This window comes from Oryzias melastigma, linkage group LG9, assembly GCF_002922805.2.
Source record: "Oryzias melastigma strain HK-1 linkage group LG9, ASM292280v2, whole genome shotgun sequence".
Classification (NCBI taxonomy): Eukaryota; Metazoa; Chordata; class Actinopteri; order Beloniformes; family Adrianichthyidae; genus Oryzias; species Oryzias melastigma.
In genome coordinates this window covers 14,095,771-14,120,715 of record NC_050520.1, presented here as the reverse complement: position 1 = coordinate 14,120,715, position 24,945 = coordinate 14,095,771, and the positions used below count along the sequence as shown (strand labels likewise).

At 37.6% G+C, this 24,945-nt stretch overlaps 1 protein-coding gene and 1 long non-coding RNA gene across 2 annotated transcripts in view; one reads left to right on the top strand and one right to left on the bottom strand.

The window, feature by feature from the left end:
- Positions 1 to 24,945, top strand: part of LOC112148145 (glutamate receptor, ionotropic, delta 2) — a gene marked incomplete at both ends in the record, with an annotated part of 463,040 nt that overhangs the window by 358,375 nt on the left and 79,720 nt on the right. The window contains 3 exon segments of the mRNA XM_024274979.2: positions 2,191 to 2,364; positions 8,815 to 8,976; positions 12,340 to 12,459. Of these exon segments, the coding sequence (XP_024130747.1) occupies positions 2,191 to 2,364; positions 8,815 to 8,976; positions 12,340 to 12,459 (456 nt within the window).
- Positions 17,315 to 24,945, bottom strand: part of LOC112148146 — a 40,706-nt gene continuing 33,075 nt past the window's right edge. Inside the window, exon 3 of the long non-coding RNA XR_002919583.2 lies at positions 17,315 to 19,619. This is a non-coding gene — a long non-coding RNA (uncharacterized LOC112148146). The remainder of the gene's footprint in view (positions 19,620 to 24,945) is intronic.

The following is a 24,945-nucleotide window of genomic DNA, read 5'->3' as shown; positions in this document are numbered from 1 at the left end:
GATCTTACGGGTTAATACATAAACGACTAGTGAATGCACTAAAGCTTTGAAGTAAACCCTGAACAGACTGTTTCCTCGGTCATGTGACTTAAAGACTTAAAGAAGTGGTGTTTTTAACATGTTCTTGTAGCATTTTTTTTTTATGAGGGACTACAAATAAAAAAAAAATTAGGATTAAAATTGCATAGAATTGCATTAAAATTAGCGTAAAATCCTTCTGGTGCATCCACTTACAGATGACTCGATCCGTGTACATCTTTGTTTTCAGTGTCCGAGCTGGCATCTGGATCTAAACTGTGCGCTGCATGACTCTGATATTGCTCGCCATTCTTACCTTGAGGCTGTGAGAGCTTGTGAGTTAGATGGGAGAGTAAAACAAAAGGGATGCTAGGAAATGAGTTTAGGCTCACTCTGGCCCTGCAGATGAACTACTGCCACTCTACAGAAACTATGTCCTAGAGAACGACAGGTTTATTGATTTAAGCTCAAAAGCATCATAATTAACCACGGGGAACACTTTAAAAATAGATCTAAGGATGTTAGGAGAGGGACATCTAAGTCTGTTGGTGTCCTGTTCACTGAGGCTCTGGATGATTCCATCAAAGTGTCAAAAATAATTTGGTCCGAGCTGCTTAAGGGCCAACAGCTTTGGGGAAGTGGAGGGCGTTCCAGGAGATGACTCTTTAGTTCGTCCCTGGGGTTTTACAGACGAGGAGGGATATGGAACATGACAATCAAAGCCGGCTGTTCCGAGGACAAACCTTTACCCAATAGTTTGGAATAAAGTTTCTTTCCATACAATCCGTGCATGCCTTCGTAAATTTTATAGATAATCTTGTATTTATATGTATTATTTCTAGAGTTACCGGTTACTTTTTAGCTGTCCATCAATTCTTAAATCATAACTATGATCTGCTTCTAAGGGATGTTAACAACATTTTCCCTCCATCATTTTTATTTTACTTAGTTTTTTGGAGTGATGTAAGATTGACTTTTTTGTTGTTTTACAGAGAACAGCAGGAGACACGTTCATACCCTGAATTTTTTAGAAACATTTCAGTGAGCGTTGAAGGTTAAATATGTTATTCCTTTTTTTCTCCAACACCTCAAAATGTCAGGGTTTTTTTTAACCTTATATTTTTTTTTATTTTTTAAACAAAAGTCTCAATTTTCTATGGTAAAAAAGTCCAACTTTGACAGCTAAAGTAGAAACACACACACACACCTTCTGCAGAAACCATGCTGTGTGTTTTTGCATGCAGAGCAAAGCCTATAAATCTCCCTAATTATCCAGGATCATAGAGGCTGTACAAATAATGCATGTTGAAAACTAGCACTAAACACCATTGATCATTCTTTGATAATTCTAAGGTCTTAATGAGAGTAAATTACAGTCAATTAAAACCCAGTGAGATTAGTCAATGAGGTGTGATACCTTTTAATATCCCCCCCTCACTAATATGAGAGGTGTATGACGGCGTGTGTGCACGCTCTGCAGATCTGGACTCCGATCCATCCTGTCGAGTGGGCTGCCATGTGCAAATGCACGGGGTGTCAAAAGGGGTTGGCAGGTTTAAAAACAATCTCTCAAAGACACATAAACTATTTTTTTTCCTCTCACACGCAGAGGACGCTTAAATGCTAACAATCAGAGCGCTCGTAGTCGCAGAAAGCAAAGGCGGTCTCGGTTGGTGGCGGTCTTGCCTCCACCAGGGACGGTAAATGTCAGTTTTCATCTCGTCACCATATGACCCTCTGCGCAGAGGATGAATGGAGATTCATGAATGGAGATGGGGGGGAGAGATTGTGTCCTAAAGCTAAAATTAGCTATGGTTCTTCGTCCAAGGTTTTGCAAGGACATATAGTGTGCGTGCATGCATGTGTGAGCTGGACTGAGATGCACTTCTGCTTTTTTTTGTAACCCTCTTTACTTCCTTCTCACTCTATGTAGAGATAACATCTTTTTATATACACTAAATTAATTCAAAACTTATAGAAAAACAACTAATTCTGTAAATTGTTTTCTTTGTTGCAGGAAAAAAATCCCGTCCCCTAATAACATAAATGTAGTCAAATCATGCTGAAAATATGACTTTTTTTTTCAATCTCTTAACACAAAAAACTTTTTTTTATACATGTTTCCACACTTCCCTGTTCACACCGCCATCTTTCCGTTGTTTTCACCAACAGGAGATTTCCGACTACGACCTCCAGGAGTTGGTCATGAAGTCCATCGGTCGGCTGACTCTGGTGCGGCAGATGTTCCCCATGCCTCAGAACACAACTCAACGCTGTGTCAAACACAACCACAGGATTAACACTTCCCTCTGTGACCCGAAGAACCCCAAGGCTCAACAGCTAGAGGTGAGTTTTTGAATGTGTGTGTGTGTGTGTTGGGGACTTGGGATTTGTGCAGAATATTTAAAATTTATAAATTAAGCACCACAAAAAACTGAGTAGCTTAAGCCCATTTTAATCACAAATAGGTATAAATCTGTATAAAAATTATCCTAATCCTGAGCCATGTCATACAGATCACCCTAGATAGCCTTAGGAGAAGAATGGGAGAGAATATGTTTAGAATACAGCAACAAAAAGTTTGCTTTCTGGCTATTTTTAAAATTACACCAACAAGAAAACCAAAAATAGCAGTTACTGCTTTTCCATTGACTATAAAATTGCCTAAATTGGATTTGCGATAATAAATTCGCCTAATGGAACCATTAGGTTTTTGCACTTGAAGGAGGCGGTTTTTGAGTAAGGTTGGGCACCGATTTGGTTTTATGCATTTCCGGTGCCAAAGCAGTTCTTTGGTTTTGGTTCCTAATCGGTGCCAATTTCTGTACTTTACTAATAAAAATAATGCCTACATCTTCCCAAATCAACACATTCTCATTCACAAGTTATATACTGATGCACGGTTAAAGACCTCAGCGTCAAAAAATGATGTTCTGGGTGTCGTTTTTTGACGTGCTGACTTATTTTCTTTAAAGCACATTAAACTGTCTTAGTAAAGTCACCTTAATTTTAGATTATAGCAAAACTAATTGTCTCTTACAAGTTCTTATTCTAAAGTTCAATGCAGCTTGTTGTCATTTATTTAAATAATAATTTATTTTAAAGGGGCCCAACCATGAAAATTCTACTTTTTGAGGTTTTAAGTGCATTTTACTGTTCATTCTCACTATAAAGAACCCCAAAGCGGTATTTTGATCCATTTGAGAGTAATCTTCTAAAAACCTGCACTGTCTGCAGCAGCCCCTCCCATACCCACGAAAACGAGCGGTTGCAAACGTGCTGACGTAAGATCGATGCTCTGACAGCTCCGCCCCCAGACTAGCACAACCTTCAATTTATTTTCTTTTCCAGTAATAATCAGCAAAAAATAAATAAAAAATCATTTTAGATGCAGAACACCATATATTTTCCAATTGTTCCCTGTCTTCAATAAATTCCAGCTCAAACAGGTGTTTGTTAATTTTTCCGCGGCGCTCCTTTAAGACCATTCATTTTTTAGTGGTCCAAATGTAATATATGATCTTATATATAGATATAGTTCATTCTAATAGGCTTAAGAAAATTATAGTAGGGCCCCTCTAACAGTATACAAGAGTCAATATGTGTTGAACAAAATAGAAAAAAATATATATTTTTATTTTATTTTAAATAAAAACTACATCATAACGTTTATGAAGTCGTGTCATGTCCAGATGAGTTTGGTGATGAGGCATAAACCGAAAAATGTTGCTTTAAAGCCTCCATGTTTTTCTTTTTAAAATGGTTTGCCTCTCCTGGGTAGCATTTATTATATTTTTTAAAAGTGCTTTTAAACATCTTTATGACAACCAGGAAGCCAATATCTGGTTTAATAATACCAGAGTGTGACACATGATGAGGCAAGATCCCACTATGGGAAAGGTCGAGCAAAACCTGCTCAAAAGTGAAGCAAACCATAAACAAAGATAATACTGGGAAGGCTTCAGGAAAATTCCTTGACTGGAGCCCAGACTTAAACAGCTCAGAGCATCCATGGGGAGACCCGAGGATGCCAGTTCACAGATGCTTGACAGCCAGTCTGACACAACTGAAAAGAATAGGAGAGTTGAAATGCCCACAGCAAGGTTTAGGAAGACAACTCCAAGCTATAACTACTGCTAAAAGAAAGGTTTTAGTTTCTGATAGGGAATACCCAAAAGTAAAAAAAATAAAGTACATAATCTCCTTTTTTCACAAAAAAATGTTCTTCAAAAAAAGTTAAGCTGCAATTCAGAGAACAAAACACTGAAAGTTTAAATGTTTTTGAGCTTGAAGATAAAAGCTGAGCTGGGTTTACCTCTGACCTCAGTCATCAATTGGTGTACTTTTAGCGACGTGGTTGAAATGATTTTCAAATTAAAAGACTTCCTTTCAACTTAAGGTCATGATGTTTCATTGAAATGACTGCACTGAGCATTGCTTATTTTTTCAGTTTAGTGAAACAGATCCACTGGTTACAAATCAATGTCACTCGCTAATTGGTGAGAACATTAATCTTTGTTAGTTTTGATTATTATTATCATTGATGGGTTTGAACTGCTTAGAAACGACAGTTCATGATTTTACATTGAATCACATCAAACTCTTTCCTTTTAAAATATGCAGTCGGGTATCAGTTAAAACACCAAAGTATAAGTCACCTTTCTTCTGCTGATTTTAAAGGCTCCCAGTGTACATTTCAACATGTTTCCTGATGCAAAAAGCATCCAATTAAAGCAGGGTTGCTCGGCTGACATTGCCACTGCGTGTGTTGGTGAGGCTTTTTAACGACAGTATTTATCATGTGGGAAAAGATGCCCCATGTGTTTTTTTGTTTTTTTGGATGAAAACCTTGTATATGTGAGTGCATCTTTAAAATGATCAAATCAAAAGAATACAGAGATGAGAAAAGTGAATAGACTTATTTATGTGTCAAGGCAAAAAACAAGAAATTGAGTTAATGTACTGTTGATTTATGTGCATGCTTTAGACCCCGGAGGAACGTATTTGATGAAAGATGGAATTGCACTGACGACAAAAATGTGGTCTTAATGTTTATGTAGATATTTTCCTTTGAGGCTCCATTACAGGCTTTCACCAACTATAATCAGGAAATGAAAATAAGTCACAAAGTATGTCAGGAACATGCATGTATTTTGTTTTGGTGTTTGTGTAACACATAACTTGGAACAAAGAAAAAAAAATAGAAAATGTTCATTTCAAAACTTGGCTTATGAAACCCCTGAATGGGAATAAATGGGAAAAAAAGTCCTGCTAAAAATACTAGTAATCTGTGTACATCAGTTACTATCTGGTGTGCGCCAGTTACTATTTGGTGCATATCATATAGTAACCACTATGCACTAGATAATAACCGGTTTGCACCTGATAGTAACTGGTGCGTGACAGATAGTAAGTAGTGCATACCAGATAGTAACCATTGTGCACCAGATAGTAAGTGGTATTCCCTCAGATAGTAACTGGTACGCACCAGATAGTAACTGGTATGCACCGGATAGTAATTGGGGCGCACCAGATAATAACCGGTGCATAACAGAAGGCAAGGCAGTTCAAAGTGCATTACACAAAACACTAAAAGAAACAATCAAAATAAATTGTAAAGGTGTAAAGGTGTGAAAAGTAACCATGTGCACCTGATAGTAAGTGGTACTCATGGATTATAAGTGTTGCGCACCAGATAGTAAGTGTTGCGCACCAGATAGTAAGTGGTGCACACCAGATAGTAAGTGATACGCACCAGATACTAAGTGTTGCGTACCAGATAGTAAGTGGTGCACACCAGATAGTAAGTGATATGCACCAGGTAGTAAGTGTTGCGCACCAGATAGTAAGTGTTGCGCACCAGGTAGTAAATGTTGCGCACCAGATAGTATGTGTTGCGCACCAGATAGTAAGTGGTGCACACCAGATAGTAAGTGATATGCACCAGATAGTAAGTGTTGCGCACCAGGTAGTAAGTGATATGCACCAGATAGTAAGTGATATGCACCAGGTAGTAAGTGGTGCACACCAGATAGTAAGTGTTGCGCACCAGGTAGTAAGTGTTGCGCACCAGATAGTAAGTGATACGCACCAGATAGTAAGTGTTGCGCACCAGATAGTAAGTGTTGCCCACCAGATAGTTGCGCACCAGATAGTAAGTGGTGCGCACCAGATAGTAAGTGGCGCACACCAGATAGTAAGTGATATGCACCAGGTAGTAAGTGTTGCGCACCAGATAGTATGTGTTGCGCACCAGATAGTAAGTGGTGCACACCAGATAGTAAGTGGTGCGCACCAGATAGTAAGTGATACGCACCAGATAGTAAGGAGTGTAAGAGTTAGCCTACATCCATTTTTGATTGCGATCAGATCTTTGTTTTCCTTCTATATTACTGGACTTAATTTGGGGGTAATTTAATCTTGATGAATTAATTTCTATTCTTTATTTTTTGACTTCGATGTCCCTTAGGGGCTCCATATTTTTATGAGTTTATTCTATTGTAGACATCTGGTGAGAATACATGTGGAGTTGCTTGTTACATTAGTGCATTTCTGTGTTGTGCATCTCAGTTATGCTCAATCTGGAACAGACAATCAGACCCCTCGTACATTTGTAGCTAAAATAGTGCTGTATGTGAGGGTTTCTATTTGCTGATACAGTATGAGTATATAACAGTTAGAAAGTAGCCCAGAAGGCAATTTCACACTGCGATGAAGCACATCATGTCCGGCTGATCACATACACACACAGATTCCTCTCCACCACACACATGTAATGCTCACACGACTCGAGCTCCCTTTGCAGAACAAAGGCTTTTCCTCTCTGTTGGCAAAAAAAAAAAACAAGAAAGACATGAAAAAAGACTATTAAAGGAAGAATTATGCAAACAATAAATGCAAAGCCATTCACTATACTGTAGACTTAAACCATTTAAGGTGATACAGCAAAAGTTTCGTTGATTGTATTTTATAAAACTATGACTTAAAAGTAAGAGTTGAGCTTAAAAATGTATGAAGTCACAGAACAACCACTATAATATACTTTATCACTTCAATTTCTAAGTTTTGCATATTTGGGGTAGGCCGTTGAATGTTGAAGAGATGAAATAGGCTTAAAAAATAAAGCCAATTCTTTTGAAATTATACAATGAGGTAAATCTGCTCACTAGCCTCTTAGGGAGCGTAGGCGTGGCTACATATGTACATATAATTGTCGTGCCTGTGGTAAATGTATCATGAAGTATTTTGAATTAGATACACTTATGATGTACAGGGGATGCTGTTGTACAGTGTTCTTTTGTATGAACTTTGGATTTGTGCGTTCGTAATTTTTTATTGGTGCTTAAGTTAGGATTTGTTTGTGCGTATTCTTGAATTGTAACTCATGTAAAACATTTTGTGCATACGTACAAAAATGACAAAATAAAAAAAAAATACAATTAAAACATGGACAAATTAAAACGACAAAAACTTGAAACTGATTAGTTGCCAATATTAATAATTTAATGGATAATATAATATTCACAAACTTCACAAATATTCACAAACTAAGTTCAACATAATTACTTTCAAGCAGTTGTAATTTTAATTTGTGCATGTTTAAATTGTATTTTGTATGTATATTTTTTATTTTGTATTTTTGTACCAATGCACATAATGTATTATATAAGTTACAAATCAAGAATACGCACCCACAAATCCTAATTTCGCGCAAATCAGGAATTATGCACGCACAAATCGGAGTGAGCCTATTTTCTCTCCATAAATATGCCGTGCTCTAGTCGAGAGTAAGGTGCGTGTTCTGGACCCTTACTGACTTATGCAAATGTTGCACACATGCGTTGTCCAGGTGATACGTAAGTATCCATAGGAATGCACACTAAACATCAACTCTCACGTTCTTATAAAATTCGCGGAACAAACATGCACTTTAACAGCACTAACGGGCCAGGAAAAAAAATGAATAAATGAAAATCCATATGACGTGCCTGCATCTTATCTATTTGGAAGTGACTATTCACAGCTAATTTGGGCAGGGTTAGGGTTAGGGCATCCAGTGTAGCAAAGTGTATTTATTTTGCCTGAACGTGTTACATGTGGCCAACATGAATATTCATCTCGTTTTGTGCTTGGTTGAACATATTTACATGAATATAACATCACCCTATCTATTTACCCTTACATGAAAAGTGTTGACTATGACCTGTCGCCTGCTGCATGCCTGCGGAAAAATATATGCATGAACACTTCTGATCTACGGGCTTACCAGGTGGTCTATAACCTTTAAAATTTCATGCGTGGTCCATAGAGGCTGTTAGCCTATTTTCCCCAACAGACAGCTTTTATACACCTGTAAGGGCTATCGTGACTAAGACATTACCTTTTTTTATTTGATAGTGTCATCTGCTGATATAATCAACTTAATACAACTTAGTAGCGAGGCAGTTTGAAAATGAATTAGTTTATAGCCTCTTTAGATCCAATATTTGTACAGTGTATTTTTTTATCTTTCTTTGTATGTAAGCTTGTTGCTCCAACTGCTGAATGCTGAAACTAGATTTTAATAACTTATTTTTTTTTACTAAAATGAACAGCACAAATGTGTCGGTGTAAATACTTTTTTCTTCCTCTTGGTTATTGTTTCTCACTCCGCAGTAGTAGAGTTCTCTTACACTCAATCATACAGGAGATTAAACTAGTCAGCTGTATAATTTTTTTATACCAGCATTCTCTCCCATTTAATATCCCTCACAAAGCATTTTTCTATTTACTTTTTTTTGTTTTCTTTCTCTCTAGATCACAAACCGCTACATCTACGACACGGTGCTGCTGCTGGCAAACAGCTTCCACAGAAAGTTGGAGGACAGGAAGTGGCACAGCATGGCCAGCCTGAGCTGCATCCGGAAGAACTCCAAGCCGTGGCAGGGAGGCAAGAGCATGCTGGATACCGTCAAGAAGGTATGGGTTCACGGATTTTCTCCTAAATCTGCCTGATTTTCAAAATAAAGCCTGGTTTATCCATCTGAGCAGACACACACCCAAACACGAACAGGCAAGCACCCAAAAACACAGAAAACGGACCTGGTGATGCATTTCAGATGACACGCTTGCAGATTTAGCACTGCTGCTATATTGATGGTTTGACCTTATCATGACCTACATTTAAATAAAGTTAAAGCAAAACAACAAAATAACAAAACAAACAACTCAACCCATCAATACTTCAGAAATAATTAACTTTTTACGCACACAGGGAACACTAATCTGAAAAGAACTCCTAATCATGATGATATGTCAGCAAGGAAGTGGAAATGGCAAAGGGATGATTGGGGAGCGAGGAACAGGAAGTGTGATGACAGAGATTGGTCAGAAAGTGTGAGGGCATCAGGAGGTCAGGTGCTTGATGGCAGGAATTAAATTTCAAGGGTGAGTGTTTCGCTGAAGGGAGGGAGTGACTGTGGCGAGCATAACCTGTGGGAGAAGATAACAGCAATAAGTACTCACAATGACCTGCTTCTAATTAGTAAATCATAATTATGATGTCCTTCCTGCAAATGAATTTCAGTTGCTGCACTGCTTTTCCCTCTTTGGGGCTTGAGCCATAGGTCAAATATGTAAACGGGGAGTCACTCTGTCTCCACACTTTACAATGTGAACATGTAGGTCTGTGGGTTTGCATAATGACCAGGAGAATCACTGGGCTTCAGTTTTTGCCTTTTTTGTTTGAAACATGTAATACTGCCTTCATTTTGTATGGCTAAATTAAAGGAATAAGCTAATATTTTAGCACTGTGCTAGCTGTTTTAGCAAAATGTAACTTTTTTAAATTCTTCAGGTAAATTTGGAAATTAGCAAATATTTTAGCATTATGCTAGCTGTTTCGGCTTTTCCCTTCAAGGGTCGCCACAGCGAATCAGTTTCCTCCATCTAAGCCTGTCTTCAGCATCCTCCACTCTAACACCAGCCACCTTCATGTCTTCATTCACTGCATCCATAAACCTCCTCTTTGGTCTTCCTCTAGACCTCTTTCCTGGCAGCTCTAGACTCAGCATCCTTCTACCAATATATTCACTGTCTCTCCTCTGAACATGTCCAAACCATCTCAGTCTGGCCTCTTTGACTTTATCTCCAAAACCTCTAACATTTGCGTAAATATATTTTCTAAAATTCTGACACAGACGTCCCATCTTGACATTGAACAAGGTCTCAGGAACATCTCAGTCACTGCTAAACCTACAAACCCCTTTGCTTAGATGTCACCAAAGGTATCACCCCTGGGGTGGCTCTTTGGATGAACGATGAAGCCAAGTGAAATGCTAATTCAGGATTAACGACAGACAAAAACAAACGCTGCCCGATGGCTTTCATAGTTCTCTTTGTGGTTCACCTTGAGATCAGACAGGTTTCTGCAACACTTTCATCAGCCAGGCCTGGCTGTTTAACCAATCCTAATCACTGTCACATTAAAACTGTGTTCAGGACTCCCAAACAGTAATGGAGTTAAGGTTAGCAGCTTGGCATCGGTTTCTTTTTTTCCCAGAGTATCAGCAGTTCTTTAGTGGCTTTGTTTGTCTGGGTGCTTAATCATTGTTTTAGTATGTGAGGCCATTATGTTAATGATAAATACTCATTTGCAGCTGCTGATGAGGAGTTTTATTGATGTCTTTGTCTAGCTTTCATTGACAAATTCAATCAGGAGGAGAGATGTAAGCAAATAAAACTTTTGTCTCTTGAAGCTTTAATCTTATGTTACATTTAACATGTTGCTAAAGTGTCTTTGTTAAATATATGTTTACTTTCACGTCTTAGTAACCTAACCAATTCGAGTTTATGGCTCATTTAAACATGTAATTGCATTCTTAATTTCTTAAGATACCACCAAAATCCCCAGTTAAAGCTGTTTCTAAGTCTGAATTAAACGTATTTATTAAAAATTCAATTTTTATAAATGTAGATATGTCTCTAAATGTAGGACACTCTACTTTTTACTTGTTCACTCCTGCTCTTTAGTGAAAAGGTGCAATTTTTTGGTCATCTTTTTGGCTGAAAAGTATGAAACCTGACTGTTTAAAATGCAGCATTCTGATAGGACAAACAAAGGCCCTTATGACTACTGTCTGGGTTTTACTTTAGTGATTTGGCTGATTGTTACTTTGAAAGCAAGTAGCAGTGGTCTCAGCGACAAAACGTCTGTCCCTGAGCACTCTTTTAAAACTAGGATATGTTTTGGTTGTGACATGAAACTATCTAATCCGCGTGCACTCGCACCACTTTGAAGACGTGTCAGTTTTTGTACTCAACACATGTTTGGTGACAGGTCAAACATCTGTGTCTCACATGACTTGCGAGGTAAAGCCCAGTAAATGTGGTTAATGTGTGAACATGCTTTAGCAAGGTCAAGATACAGCAGAATATCTTTCAAACTTGCATGTATTAGAGATTTTTCACACATGGTGTTTTTATTTTATTTGTTCCTAGTGTTTCATTTTTCCATAAATCACTTTTTGATGTGCAGATTATAGCCTCACTTCTGACAAACTTGAACATGACTCATTATCATCTGGACACGCCTAGCCAGCAACATGTCACTGAGATAACACTCCGTCCCACTGAAGAAAGATAAACATGGTACAAAACCATCATTGCACCGCTATAACTACCACCCCTTCACAACCAGCTGTGTCAGTCATCGTTTGCAGAATAAAAGCATTTCAAACATTTAAAATAGTGTGGTCAATTTAAGAAGTGAAACTCATAATTTACATATAATCATTAAGCAAAGTATGACATTTTTAAAGTATTATTTTTTGTATGGCTTCTAGGTTATAAAAACCCTAAATTCATAAATTTGAATGATAAATTCTGAAAAAAACATTAATTTAAAGTTGAATCTGGAAACTCACGGTGTCACATCTAAATATGTGAATTAACTCAAACACCTGTAAAGGTTCCCTGAGACTATAAATGATCTCTCAGTCTGGGTCACAAGCAAGAGGGAAAACTCCAGACTGAATAGATGTCCAGAAGACGGTGAACCACATCCTTCAGAATCATTTCACGCCACAAAAGGTCATTAGTAAACACTCTGGTCGTTGTCATTGCAATAAATATAACTATAGCTGTAACTGTAGATAAAGTGAACAAAAATGTTTCTTTTCTTGAGTCCAAAAGACCTACAACTGTGAGGACACCTGCTGACCTACTCTAGTGTTGTGTACTGTTTATACAGACACAATTTATGTATAATATAATGCCTTCAGTGATGATAACAACAACAAAAAATAATAAAATAAAATAAATGGTCTCATCTTTTCTTTGCAGTTTGGAGTGAGTGGCCTCACTAGTTTCCTGGAGTTCACGGATAACGGAACAAATCCCAACATTTTCTTTGAAATCCTGGGAACAAACTATGGAGAGGACAGAGGACGTGGAGTCAGCAGGGTAAGTGGAAGCACAGCTCTGTGCTCTTTAATTTTGTCTGTATGGCAAAGTTCCAACATATATCTATATCTGGAAAAAGAAAAAAAGAAAAGATTTGAAATAAGTGAGTCTGTTATTTAATTTTTTTTTCTTTTTTTTCCGGGCAGACATGAGAACTGTATTCTTCTCTTTTACTACTTCTCACTTACTTTTGCTTATTCAATAAAATCTGGTTACTAACGAGGATTTTTTTAATCAAACAAGAATAAATATTACGGAGCCCCTAAAGGGACATCCAAGGGACACTTTCTGGTGTTTTTTTTTTTTTTTTTTTTTTTGCAGTGGAGTCTAGTATTTTAAGTATTTCAAGGATTTACAAAATATTCAACATGTTATGTCTCTTGTCATTATCATCTTTTGGCTAGCAAGCTTAAAAAGAAATGCAATGTATTTGGTTTTATTTCTATTTTTCTATTTTATTTTTTTTAAAGCTTTTTTGTTGCTTAGTGGTGGTAAAAATAGGCTTTTATACTGATTACCAGTTGAAAGATTGTACTAAAAAAAGATTCACATTGTAGATGAAAGATAATGGGACATTTGGGTACATTTTTATTAATCAACTATTAGTCAGAGTGCAACTGGGTGATGTTAAATATTCCAAATGGGAATCATAAAAAAAAACATAGAATCTAACTTGGCAACCTCATTTCCCTAGATGCTGAATGGCTGGTGTAAATAAAAAAACAGGTACAAGAACAATCCCACTTTTAATAGAAAACACATGGAATTTTATTTATCTATTCATCTATTTTAGCACAAATGTACTCAAGATTTGTTGTGGCACTTCATAAAATAGCATAACCGAGACACAAAACTGAAATACTTATTTTCTTTACCTAGGTTTATACAGAAAACATAAAGTAATGAGTGCAAAAGTGAAGTGTATGCACTTGAACATTACACACACACACTCCAAAAACCCACACACAAGCCATAGAGAGTGTGTTTGTCCTTCATACCAGAGGGATCTCTTTACAGATAACAGTGAGCTGTGATTATGAATAATCTGGTGAGACACCAACATAACACAGCATGCCATCACAGACAAAATTAATCTTTAAAGCACGGTATAATTACATTAAGGCACAATTCCCTAATCAGAGAGCATGATTACTTCTGAGGGATTTAGGCACTTGTTCTCCAGTATTCATGCTGAAGTCTCCCTAAATATTTTGAAGAGTCACTGGTCTGTTATTGGAATTCAATTATATTTGTGAGTCTGATTGTCACTTTGCAGGGCCAGCTGAAAAACTTTTTATTATTTTTTTTTCTTGTTATTTCTGTCAATTTTATGCAGTGTCAAATATGCATCCAGGCAATGCAACTCTATTTGCCTGCAACACAAAAGCAAATCAAATTCTTGAAACATATTGATAGAAAAGTTACATAATACCTCTTTTGCATTTAATATTTTAAATGCAAAAAAACATAAGCATATTAACCTTATAATTAAATGAATGTTTGTCATCTGCATTTTAAAGATTCTATTAAAACCAGTTTGGTTCAAAAAGGTCATCAGGTTGAACAGTGGAAGACTATTGTCCATTTTTGTCTATGTTGTAAAACGTTATTGTCGTCTGGAAATGCACAGCAAAAAGCCACAAAAGCTGCAGGCAGAAGGCATTAAATCACATCATCAGATCTGAGATAAAAAGATGTTTACAGCCCATAAACATCTGCCTGTGGACAAACATCTTCAGTAATCTGCAGCAGCTGTAATTAACTTGATAACAGTGAGAAAACGGCGTTGAGAGTCGCCAAGCGTTTAATTTGGATTTATTTTTTAAATTTAGTTTAGCAGACACTTTTACAGTTGTTGATCAGTCTCAGTCAAAGAGATTTTATAAATGAGAGTGAAACTTTTATGTTCTCCTCCTTTCAGATCAATCATCAGTTGGTCTGTTTCTCTGGACGGTGATTACTCTTCGTTTTTCTGTCTTTACCTGCTAACACATCTATATACTTTGTTTTGAGGGTGTGGCTTACTTTGTTTCTGCCTATTTTTTGTATTTTCTTGTGTTTCTTTTCTCTGAAGCAAAGAAAAAAAAAACTTTATTATTTGTCACTAGTTGTAATCTTTATTGAAGCATGTCACATTCAATTACAAAAAATAGGGTGTCTTATTTTTTTGGTCTTTTTTTTATGAAAGCAACATGCTTCATAAAAATTATAATAGAAATCATTTAAAAAGTATCTCAAAGAACAGACTTCAAGCCCCAAAATTGACCACACCCACAACGTGGGCGTCCAGCAGCTCAACAATGGAATTTTCTGTTTGGGCCCAGTATTGTCGTCGCCATTGACTCACAAACAAAAAAATAAATTGTTCATAGTGAAACATTTTTTTCTTTGTGATGTTTGTTGGTAAAATAAGTTGATACTTTAAAGAAAAGAATGGGTTCACAAAAAAGAAATTCAGAGATCAGACACTTTTTTTGTTAAAATCACAGTACATTTCTTTAATGTTATAAAACCTAAAAAGAATACACTTTAAATTATTATTAGAGTTTCATTATTGCAGGAAAATAATCGTCATCTGAAACGTTATAAATAAAGGGAACAACTGTGTTGCTTTAAACTACACTGATTATTTTTCCATAGAAACATTTGGCTATTAGAAATTTAATTCGACTAGTAGACTATGCATGTTACTGGCCACCCCGGATAGTAACCAAAATAGTGCGAAAGTGCGAAACAAGAAATTGTTAGGATTTTGGTGCAACTGTGACCTTCTGCTTATAGTGCATGTTTAGGAAATTGTACAGATTTCAAAGAACCTAATAACATAAGATGCTGTCAACGGAGGAAGAGGCTTGATCTGAAATGTCAGAGCAGTGCAAATCTCATGAATCTTGCTCCAGGCGTTTTCGTTCACATCTCTATTCCGCTATATTAACAACTTAGTGTCATATATTTCCAGTCAGGCGCAAATCGCAATTATTTGTTTCTCCTCCAGGATCAATTATCAAAAAGTTGGCGCTTGCGTGTTTTGAAAAGGACGCTACCCATACATCAATACCAAATCCAAGGCCTGGATTGGTCAAAGTTCAGTCGGTTTAACTCGCGTTCAGTGGCTGCTCCGTTTTGTACGTAGAGCCTGAAAAAAGACTTAAAAACTTGCGTGAATGTGAAAGTTTTGAATCTGGAAGCTCAAAATGCGCATTTGCATAGATGCATAAGGAAGTCGATTTTAGCACCTCACCTCTTTTTGGACCTCCTGGCTTCCTGTCCGCTGGTTGTGCTCATGCTGTTTACCTGTTTTAGACAGTAAGTGGTCGTCGGTTTGTAATGGTTCACCCTCACATGTTAGTATTTAAGGCAAGCATAAGTCAAGTTCTCACCCTACTGACCTAGCTTGTGTTTCATCTTTTCGATTATTGTTATTGGTCTTGAATTTGTTTTGTCTGAATTGCATTTCCTTGTGGACTATATATTAAGGTTCCATCTTTCCTGTTTTTCTTCCTTTCTGGAAAGATCATGACATGTTGAGACATTTTTTTTTAATGCAAAGCTCCATACTTCCTCCCAGACTACAGCTTCCCCTCCCTTGCATTTCTTCAAAGCCACTCGCTTTTGCCGCCTCCTGGACAAGCAGGGAGTACGACACATTATTAAGTTGCTGCTCCACTTCTCCTGACTCTGATTAACTGTTTACCTTCCCATGTCGCCTGCCAGCCGCCGTCAGCCATACTCGTGTCGATCCTCGTATTTGTCCTCACGGTTTCAAGGAAGACTGATTTCTCTTCAGTTGAACCCCTCGAACTCCCCGGATGTACTCGCCTTATCTCCTCTGTCCTCAGACGCTGAAAGATTCAGCTGTGTGGGCTCCTCCACTGCTGCTGCCGTCCATGTCCTCGTCCTGCTCACCTGAGCTTTAATTAAACTGTTTAACTTCTCACTCCAGAGCCTGAGGAGACTGGGTTGTCCATCATCCCTTTTACTGCGGTGTTGCTACTACCTCCATTAGACATCGTGAGGCCGAACACTCGTGGTATCCATGTTTTCTGCTTTGGAGATATTATTAAAAACAATAGAAAGCAAAAATGATGCTAATCTCCTTGTTTATGTTGGATAATTAGCTCCTCCTTTTGATGATCACTTTGTGGTTTAAATACACTCAGCTGAATCATACAGTAGTAATATCCCCTCATTGTTAAGCATAGCAGATTTAAAAAAGGATGGAAAAACTAACAGAGCTGAGATTAGTGTAAAATCAGACATTTAAACCCCCAGATTTCAATGAAAATTTCATTAATTAAGTGAGACAATTTGTTGCTATCATGGTGAAATTGTTTTGAAGACTGTACATCAATTGCATTGATTTCTTTTAAAATTGTTAGTATCTACCTCTCTCATGAAAATTGTGTTTTTGTAATTTTTCTCATGATGGATGACATTCGTAAAGAAAATTAGGCATTTGATTAGATTTATTGAAATCGTTGTAAATCAGGAGGAGACAAAAAAAATGCTGTTGAAAAAAAGCATGAAGCTTTGACGTAGAAGCTACTACGGCAAGCCACAAGCTTCCTGCTCCGCTCCATTCTGATGCACCCACTGACAGTTGACAGGTCTTTGTTTTCCTCGTTCAGGCTGGCCTCAGCTAGATAGCTCCAATATTGCTCGCCATTTTGGTTTCACCTGTAATGTTATGTTAGGGTTGTGAGGGGCTGTAAGCTAGCAGGAGAGAGTGAAAGCAAATGGATGTCGGGATGCGATGTTACTCTGCAGCAACAGTTCCGCACACAACTCGTTTGCAATTTGTTTTAAATGCTGCAGAAATTATCTCCTAAAAATGACACAGAATTGTTGATTTTGGCTAAAAACAGCAAAATCATAATTAAAAGACCACAGGGAACCTTTTTAAAAATAGATCACAAGATGATCGGAGTGAGACTTTGAACATTATTGGAGGGAATAATTCAGACTTTTATCATTCAGAAGAACCAAAAAGTTTAATTAAATATGTTTCTGACAGTTTTCAACACTAGCTAAACATTTTACAATGCAGATTGTATCACGTAGCTTAACTTGAGACTGTATTTTCAAATAATGTATAGCTGTTTGTTAATAACAAAGGACAAGGATTACTTTTGCACCAGTAACAAATACTCAAAGGCCACATCAAGAATTTTTGGTAATAATAATTTATCATAACTGATGCAAACAAGAAGATTTTTGTAGTGAAGTGCTTAGTAGAGTTTCTTTTTTATGCTCAGAATTTAATTGAACAGCAGTATCACACAGGCTCTGATCATGGAACAAGATAGCTGGCATGCAGCTGCAAAGGGCAAGTTAATAAGGCTCGCTTGATGAAGGTCAAATGAGGGAAAGGCACAGCTGAAGCTGAATGTTAAGGCGGTGGGAAATCCTGACATAAGTAACCCAGAAAGGTGAGGGTTCAGAGGTAAAAAATAAGTCCCATTTAAAAAAAAAAATGGATGTGGTTCTAGAGTAGAAAGGATACAAAACGAGAAGTGTAAAAAGGTTAACAAAAGCTGCATGTTAAAGGATATTTTCAAAAAGTGAAATATGGGATAAGAAAAAAAAACAAAAAACAATTTGTCTTACATTGTTTCTTCTCCACTTCTCTCATTCCCAATTATTTCACCTAATAGCTTTCACTGGGTGTTGTCATGTGTATTTTTTTTTATTTTCCTCTAGTGTTTATGCTTTTATTTTAATTGCATGTGTCTCATAAAGACAGAACAACCGATTACAAATTAAAAAACAATCTTAATGTTTTTATTTATTTTTTTCTTCAAATGATAGTTACTGCCTTACAACCATTAAAAATAATTCCACACATTGTTTTTCCTGAAGCTTTCAGAGATCTAACAAAATGATCTGAGAGTTACAGTATTACCTTGAAAATCTTTAGTGTCCATCATGTCTCATCTAGAAGTCCCTCTACAGTCAGTGTGAGAGTACGATCCTTGTAAAAGCATCCAAACTCAAATCTTCGAAGGTTCTATTATTCTCCGAGGTATCGGAAGTTCAAGCGTTGCAGTGGAGCATGTCAGTCAATAATTGCAATAGGTTACTAGCTGAGTGTGGAGAGTCATTATGGTTTTGACGACTGTTGATGGGAATAATCTTTGGTGGAACGCAGCCTTGCAGAAAAATCTGAGGAGTTCTGTAACTGAACACAATGTGTTTTGTACAGAGGTTGGCAGCTCTTTTGCTGTTATATCTACAACAGAATTCTTTTTTTATGAGACACTCCAGATGTTCCAGGCGCAGACCAGCCTTCTTTATTAGACAGTTCCCTTTTCTTTTGCAGCATTTGTTCCGTGTCCAACAAGATTTTCATGAACTTGATGCTACAAACACATGTGGAAGTAGCTACTACCAAAAGTTTTAAGCCTTGTCGATATGCTTTTACTGAGTCATCTGATTGGCCAATTCATAACTTGAATAGGTTGCAATGAATGAAAATGAGATTATGGGATTTTGGCGTCTTGTATCCCTCAGGTACTTCCTGTTTGGAACATGAGGGGGGAGGGGTCGAGCTGTCCAGTGATTGTACAGTCTATGCCCCTGACACATGACTCACCTTCATTGTGAAATCAGCTTTTGAGACCATTTCTTTGAGGTTGAACCGATAACAATAACTGACTTCAAAACTTAAATCTGTACTTTCTTCTTTATGAAGACATTAATAAGATCTAAGTCTGTTTTTGTTAATTCCTTCAGAGTTGCTGTTCTTTTTGGATGGAGATGCTGTTGAATTGAGTTCCACATCTCCTCTATTTGTTTTTCTTCTTGACATTCAAGCTTAAGCTATTGATCCTTCACCATGCCACAAAGTGTCCACCACTCCTTCTGCACTCAATCTTCCCTCCACCACTTTCACACCCAAAAACCGACGGTTCCCTGAGGATTTCTGAACATGACAAGACTGAGCTTTACTGAAAGTCGCAGGCATGCAGGTTGAAGAGGATTGGGGAGAGGACGGTCCCCTGGGGGTCCCCTTGTGCTGTTGACCACCTGCTCAGATTCACAGCCCCTTAGCCTCACACGCTGTGATCTATCTGACAGGTGATCAATACTCCAGGCAGCCGTGGAGGCTTCCACACGTGTTTTTGGGGAGCTTGTCATGTGGCGGGGAATGTTGTGTCATCCTGAAAGTACAAAAAGATAATCAGGAAAAAAAAATCCTCTTAGGATCACATCTGCTTTAGATCTTTAAAGCAAGCTGGTGATGCAAAAGAAAAGTTTCTACTTGTTTACTGGGGTGTAAAACGAGCAATCCCTCAAACGCTTTCTTTGTGTTAGATGTCCGAGCGACTAATCTGCAACCCTCCTCTTAAAGAGGGTGAGACGCCTTAGGTGGTGGGATAAGACGACACCAGAACCTCTTTTGACATTAAGTTAAAAAGGAGTTGCACAATCCAAGTGTGTTGGATTCTGCAATTCACTTTCAGTGTTTGGTGTCAGACACCATGTGGACCTGCGGGCTTGTTGGAAACAAGCATCTGAGACTGAAAGGCGGCTGTGATGGGAAATGACAATGCAGCTGCTTTAAAAAACAGGTTTTTAAATGTCAAGAAGGTGTTAGCAGACTGGCTTATGAAACATGGCGGGGTGTTTTTGTGTTGAAAGTTTATGGTACTTGATATGAGAACCAATAGTTAACAACAGCTGCAGGATTACAGCCAGAAAATGACTAGTCCACATCTGTAAATGAATAAAGCAACAACAAAAGAAATTAATAGATACAAAAGTTTTTTTGCAGTGTCTGAGTGGATGAAAGTAAATGTGCAATTTATGAATTTTTTTTTATGGTGTTCCAATGAAATGTGCTCTAAAATGACTTCCAGGCTTAATTATGTTTTATGGGTTCGCCACGTATGACTATCTGGAGGTTGACCTGCCCAGGTGCTGTGGGATTTTGGGTTGTCTGGGTCCACGGAGAGTCATAGACTGGAGTGACTTCATCCTACGAGGAGCATAGGTGTGTCTTGTAGTTCCCTAATGGTTTGTGCGACATGTGGGACCTATGATTGTGGTGCGAGTGGTAAGTGTTTCGCAAAGTATTTGTGAAGATAATACAAGTTACACACACTTCTGTTGTACAATTAATGGTCAAATTTGACCATGCACAAATACTGCACCAATGGAGTGTGCAGGTGAAACTTAAGTGCTTGTATAAGATGCCCACACAAACCACGCTCTGGTTTTTTTTTAATGTCCTTATTTCTAACAGTCAACCTCCATGTGATGCGTATTAAAAAATGCATTAAGGGATCACTGATGAACACACTCTTAGCATCCGGTGATCACACTGGTCAGTCGCTACTTGATACTAGCGAATGTACTCACAGTGGGAAGAGGCTTGGTGGGAAATGTTGAAGTGAGCAAATCTAGTAAATCTCGCTCCGGGCTTTTTCTTTTACAGCTCTGTTCTGATAAATGAAAGACTTGGTGTCATTATTCTTGGTGGGTACAAATTACAATTATGAATTCCTCCCTAATGATCACTTTTCAAACAGTTAGTTGAATTGAAAATAAGTTCAACTGGTTTAACTTTTAACTCACATTCAGTGCTCTTTTTGTATGAAAAGCCAGAAAAAGGACTTTAAACTTGTGTAGTGATGATTGAACACATGAGTTTTGAATGCGGAAGTCTGAAATGGGCACATGTGCGCGTATATATAGACTTTTCATTGGAAGTAGTCACTAGAACTTGTGCTTCTGAGCCCCTTGAACGTTCCATTAGGTTGCACACAGGAAACACACACACTTATTACTTGAAAAACACTAACTGGCCCCAGTGCCGGCCCTGGGCATAGGCAACCTAGGCAGCCGCCTAGGGCGCCATTTGCTGGAGGAGGCACCAATTCACAATCATTATATATTATTATTATTATTATTATTATTATTATTATTTCCAGTTTGACAAATCACTAATTTAATCAAAAAATAAAAGGGCTTCGACTTTTTTGCTATACTGGCTCACTGAGTTGTCTACGATGGTGATATTTTGTGTGAGTTCCCTTACAGGTTTTATACACTTTTTTAATGTGTCTTTTAATGTAACTTGACATTTTTTAAACATTTATTGTATCCTACAGACTTTTTGCACTCAAAGCAGAAGTAAAGATACTCCTTACAAATTGTGTATAATACAGAAATTAAGATGTGATGTTTACAGAAGCTTAATAATAAACTCTGGGATAACAGGGGTTAATCCCAGCAAAAGCTCGAGCCGTCTCAATGTGATTCTACTTATTTACACTCAAATACAAGTTGCAAGCTTCGCCTGTTCAAAACCCAGAGTTGTACTGGAATCATAATATTTTGTGTTGTCAATAAATCTCACGTCTTAGCTTAAGAAGATTAAACCAGTGCTTATTTTCATATTTAGCTCTGTCAGCTGGTTGGTAAACATACTCCAAAAATTAGGAATTATTCCCTTTTAGATTTACTTATCTTTTTTCCTGCCTCTTTATGTAGCGGGGCTGAAGCAGAAGCACCAAAAACATATTATTTGAAAGCTTTGTGATAACAGGTTTCACCCTTGTGAACTCATGAATACTGAGTATTTGCAGACTTTGTAGCCCTGCTGATGTGAAGGATTTGTTTTAGCTGGAAGGTCGTATCAGTCATGAATGAATACATGCCCAGACTACCAAGTTATATCCAGGGTGACCAGAGCACAGTGGACACGGGACATTGATTAAAGTTGACGAAACTGCCTCAGGTCTCTTTGAATAGCTTTACGTTGAAAGTACTTGTAAATATATATTTTCGTATGTCTCCAAGTATCAACTTTTCAGAAAATCAAAGGCAAAAGGTAGGGTCAGACACAAATATTTATCAACTAGCATAATGATGAGCATTGTCACTATTGGAAAACCTAGATAATAGTTCTGTAGTGAAATGATTAATAAACTAATGCCGGTTACGAGCAATAAAGCAATGAAAACCATCAACCCATCCATCTGTCCATCAATCCATCCTCATACTGGGAGACAGGTCCACCCCAACTACTGCTTGGTGAAGGCAGAGTACACAGTTAAACAGTTCATAGGACCGCACAGCCATACACACTTACACTCACTCCTACAGGAAATTTTTTAACAGATTATTTTAACCTGTTGAGATTAAAGCTCTCAGTTTCAGAATTTGAGTTGTTCATTTTTCCACTTTGCAACTTTAAGTATGTCTGTAACAATCTGTAAAACTGAAGACAGTAGATGTGATTTGCTTCCACATGTCATTGTTTCTTGTCTTTTGGTGGATAAACATTTTCCTAAAAGTCAACACTAGGATTCATCTAAAATTCCAATAACATCTTTTAATTCAACCTATAGAAAGTCCCAATTATGATACATTGGGAGATTTGGTAAGTTTTGCTCTCAAAAATCATAGTTTCAAGGTGCAAAAGTATTTACATGAATGTTCAAGAAAAAAAGCCCCTTATTTACCAACTGTCTCAAATTTGATTCCCACGTTTTTAACATGGTTTAACTGTATTATAAAGAATGAATTTTGCGTTCTTTCAATACACCAAGCAGTCATTTAATAAATAGAAGACCTATAATTATTGTAAATGTATCAATTTATTATAAAGTTTTGAAAATTAGCTAAACTTTTCAAACCTAAAATGTTTTTTTTATGATTTCATGGAAGCAGCCATTTTGAAATAAGCAGGGAAAATCCTTTTACTGCCCCTAGTGGAATAATAATCCACTGCAGCATAGAAAACATGGGCCAAGTTATACTATGTATATGGGTTCCTAAGGAAAGTTTGGATCATTCTCATTAGATAGGGGACTTAGAAATGCTTTTGCATATGATACAAGGTGATATAGGGTCAGTTTGTTAATACATCATTTAGCAGAAAACTAATAATATGGATGTAATATATATATATATATATATATATATATATATATATATATTGCATAAGACCTTTGAGGTAGCACAAGGACAACAATACAACATTAAGTAATTAAAGCTAAAAATTGTCCAACGACATTTATTTTGGTTCAGCTTTTATCTTTACCTCTTTAAAATGTACCTTAGATTTTTTTCAGATAAATTGAACAATATAGTAAGAAGAAAGCATGAACAAATACTTGGATATTACTTGTACTCACCATAACTGAGGCATGTCGCATGAGCAGCGAAATGTTTGGAAATGTAAGAAAACGGCTTCAGTTGGAAAAAACCAAGAAACAAAGTGACATGCCGGATGGTCCTTTGGAAAATAGTGAGACAGAAGGAAGATGAATGCAGGGAGTGAGGAGGATAAAACCAAAATGAGCCTCCTCATGCTCAGCTTTTTGCTTAGGTCAGATGGATGTATGGATGGATGGGTACAGAGAGACATTGATAGATGAAGTGAGGCGGAGAGAAAAGGAGCAAGGAAACGATGTGGGGGTTTCAGTCCTCGGGTAATCTTAGCTATATTGCCAATGTATGACTTAATAGATTAAAAAAAAAAATTGGCTGAGCCCCAATATGAAGGAGAGGGAGGCATGAAGGTTGAATGTCTGTGACTAGCTTGTAAACATAGTATGGAAGCAGAGAAAAGCAAAGGCGGAATCGTAACAGCTTCCATACCCCCATGGCTTCTCCCTATCCATACACTTAAAGCGGAGATATATGAAAAAAATAGTAGCAATGTTACCAGATCCCTAATCCCTAACTATAAAAAAACTATGTAGTGCGGGACTATCTAGTGCCCTGGATTTTAAAAGCAGTTCGGATACTACTTTTCTTTCATTTTACTAAACATGACATCAGCGATTTCACAAAGTAAAAATTGAATCAATACAAACATTTCACAACATCTATTTATAACTCCACCGTGTTCTGATGAAGAAAATGTGGATAGTTTATTAAACTATGTAAACATGTTTTTTTTTTTTTTGCAAAAATTGTTCAACCGCAGCGTCGAACATTAGCTCAATTGTCAGCAACACTGCTTCTCACTGCGGAGTTTGCGAGTTCGATTCTCGGCATAAGGAAATTATTTTGGGCTGCACGGTGGGGCAGTGGTTAGCGCTCTCGCCTCACAGCGAGAAGGCCCCGGTTCGAATCCCAGCTGGGACCTTTCTGTGTGGAGTTTGCATGTTCTCCCCGTGCATGCGTGGGTTTTCACCGGGGACTCCGGCTTCCTCCCACCGTCCAAAAACATGCTTCATAGGTTCATTGGTGACTCTAAATTGCCCCTAGGTGTGAATGTGAGAGTGAATGGGTGTGTGATTGAGGCCCTGCGACAGACTGGCGACCTGTCCAGGGTGTACCCCGCCTTCGCCCTTCAGTAGCCGGGATAGGCTCCGGCACCCCCGCGACCCCGAAAGGGACGAAGCGGTCAAGAAGATGGATGGATGGATGTTCAACCGCAGTGCATTGTAGTCTATATTTACTAATTAAGTGAGGATCAATGCACGCTAGTTTTTTGCAAAGACTTCTGGGACATTTCCAGGCAAATGG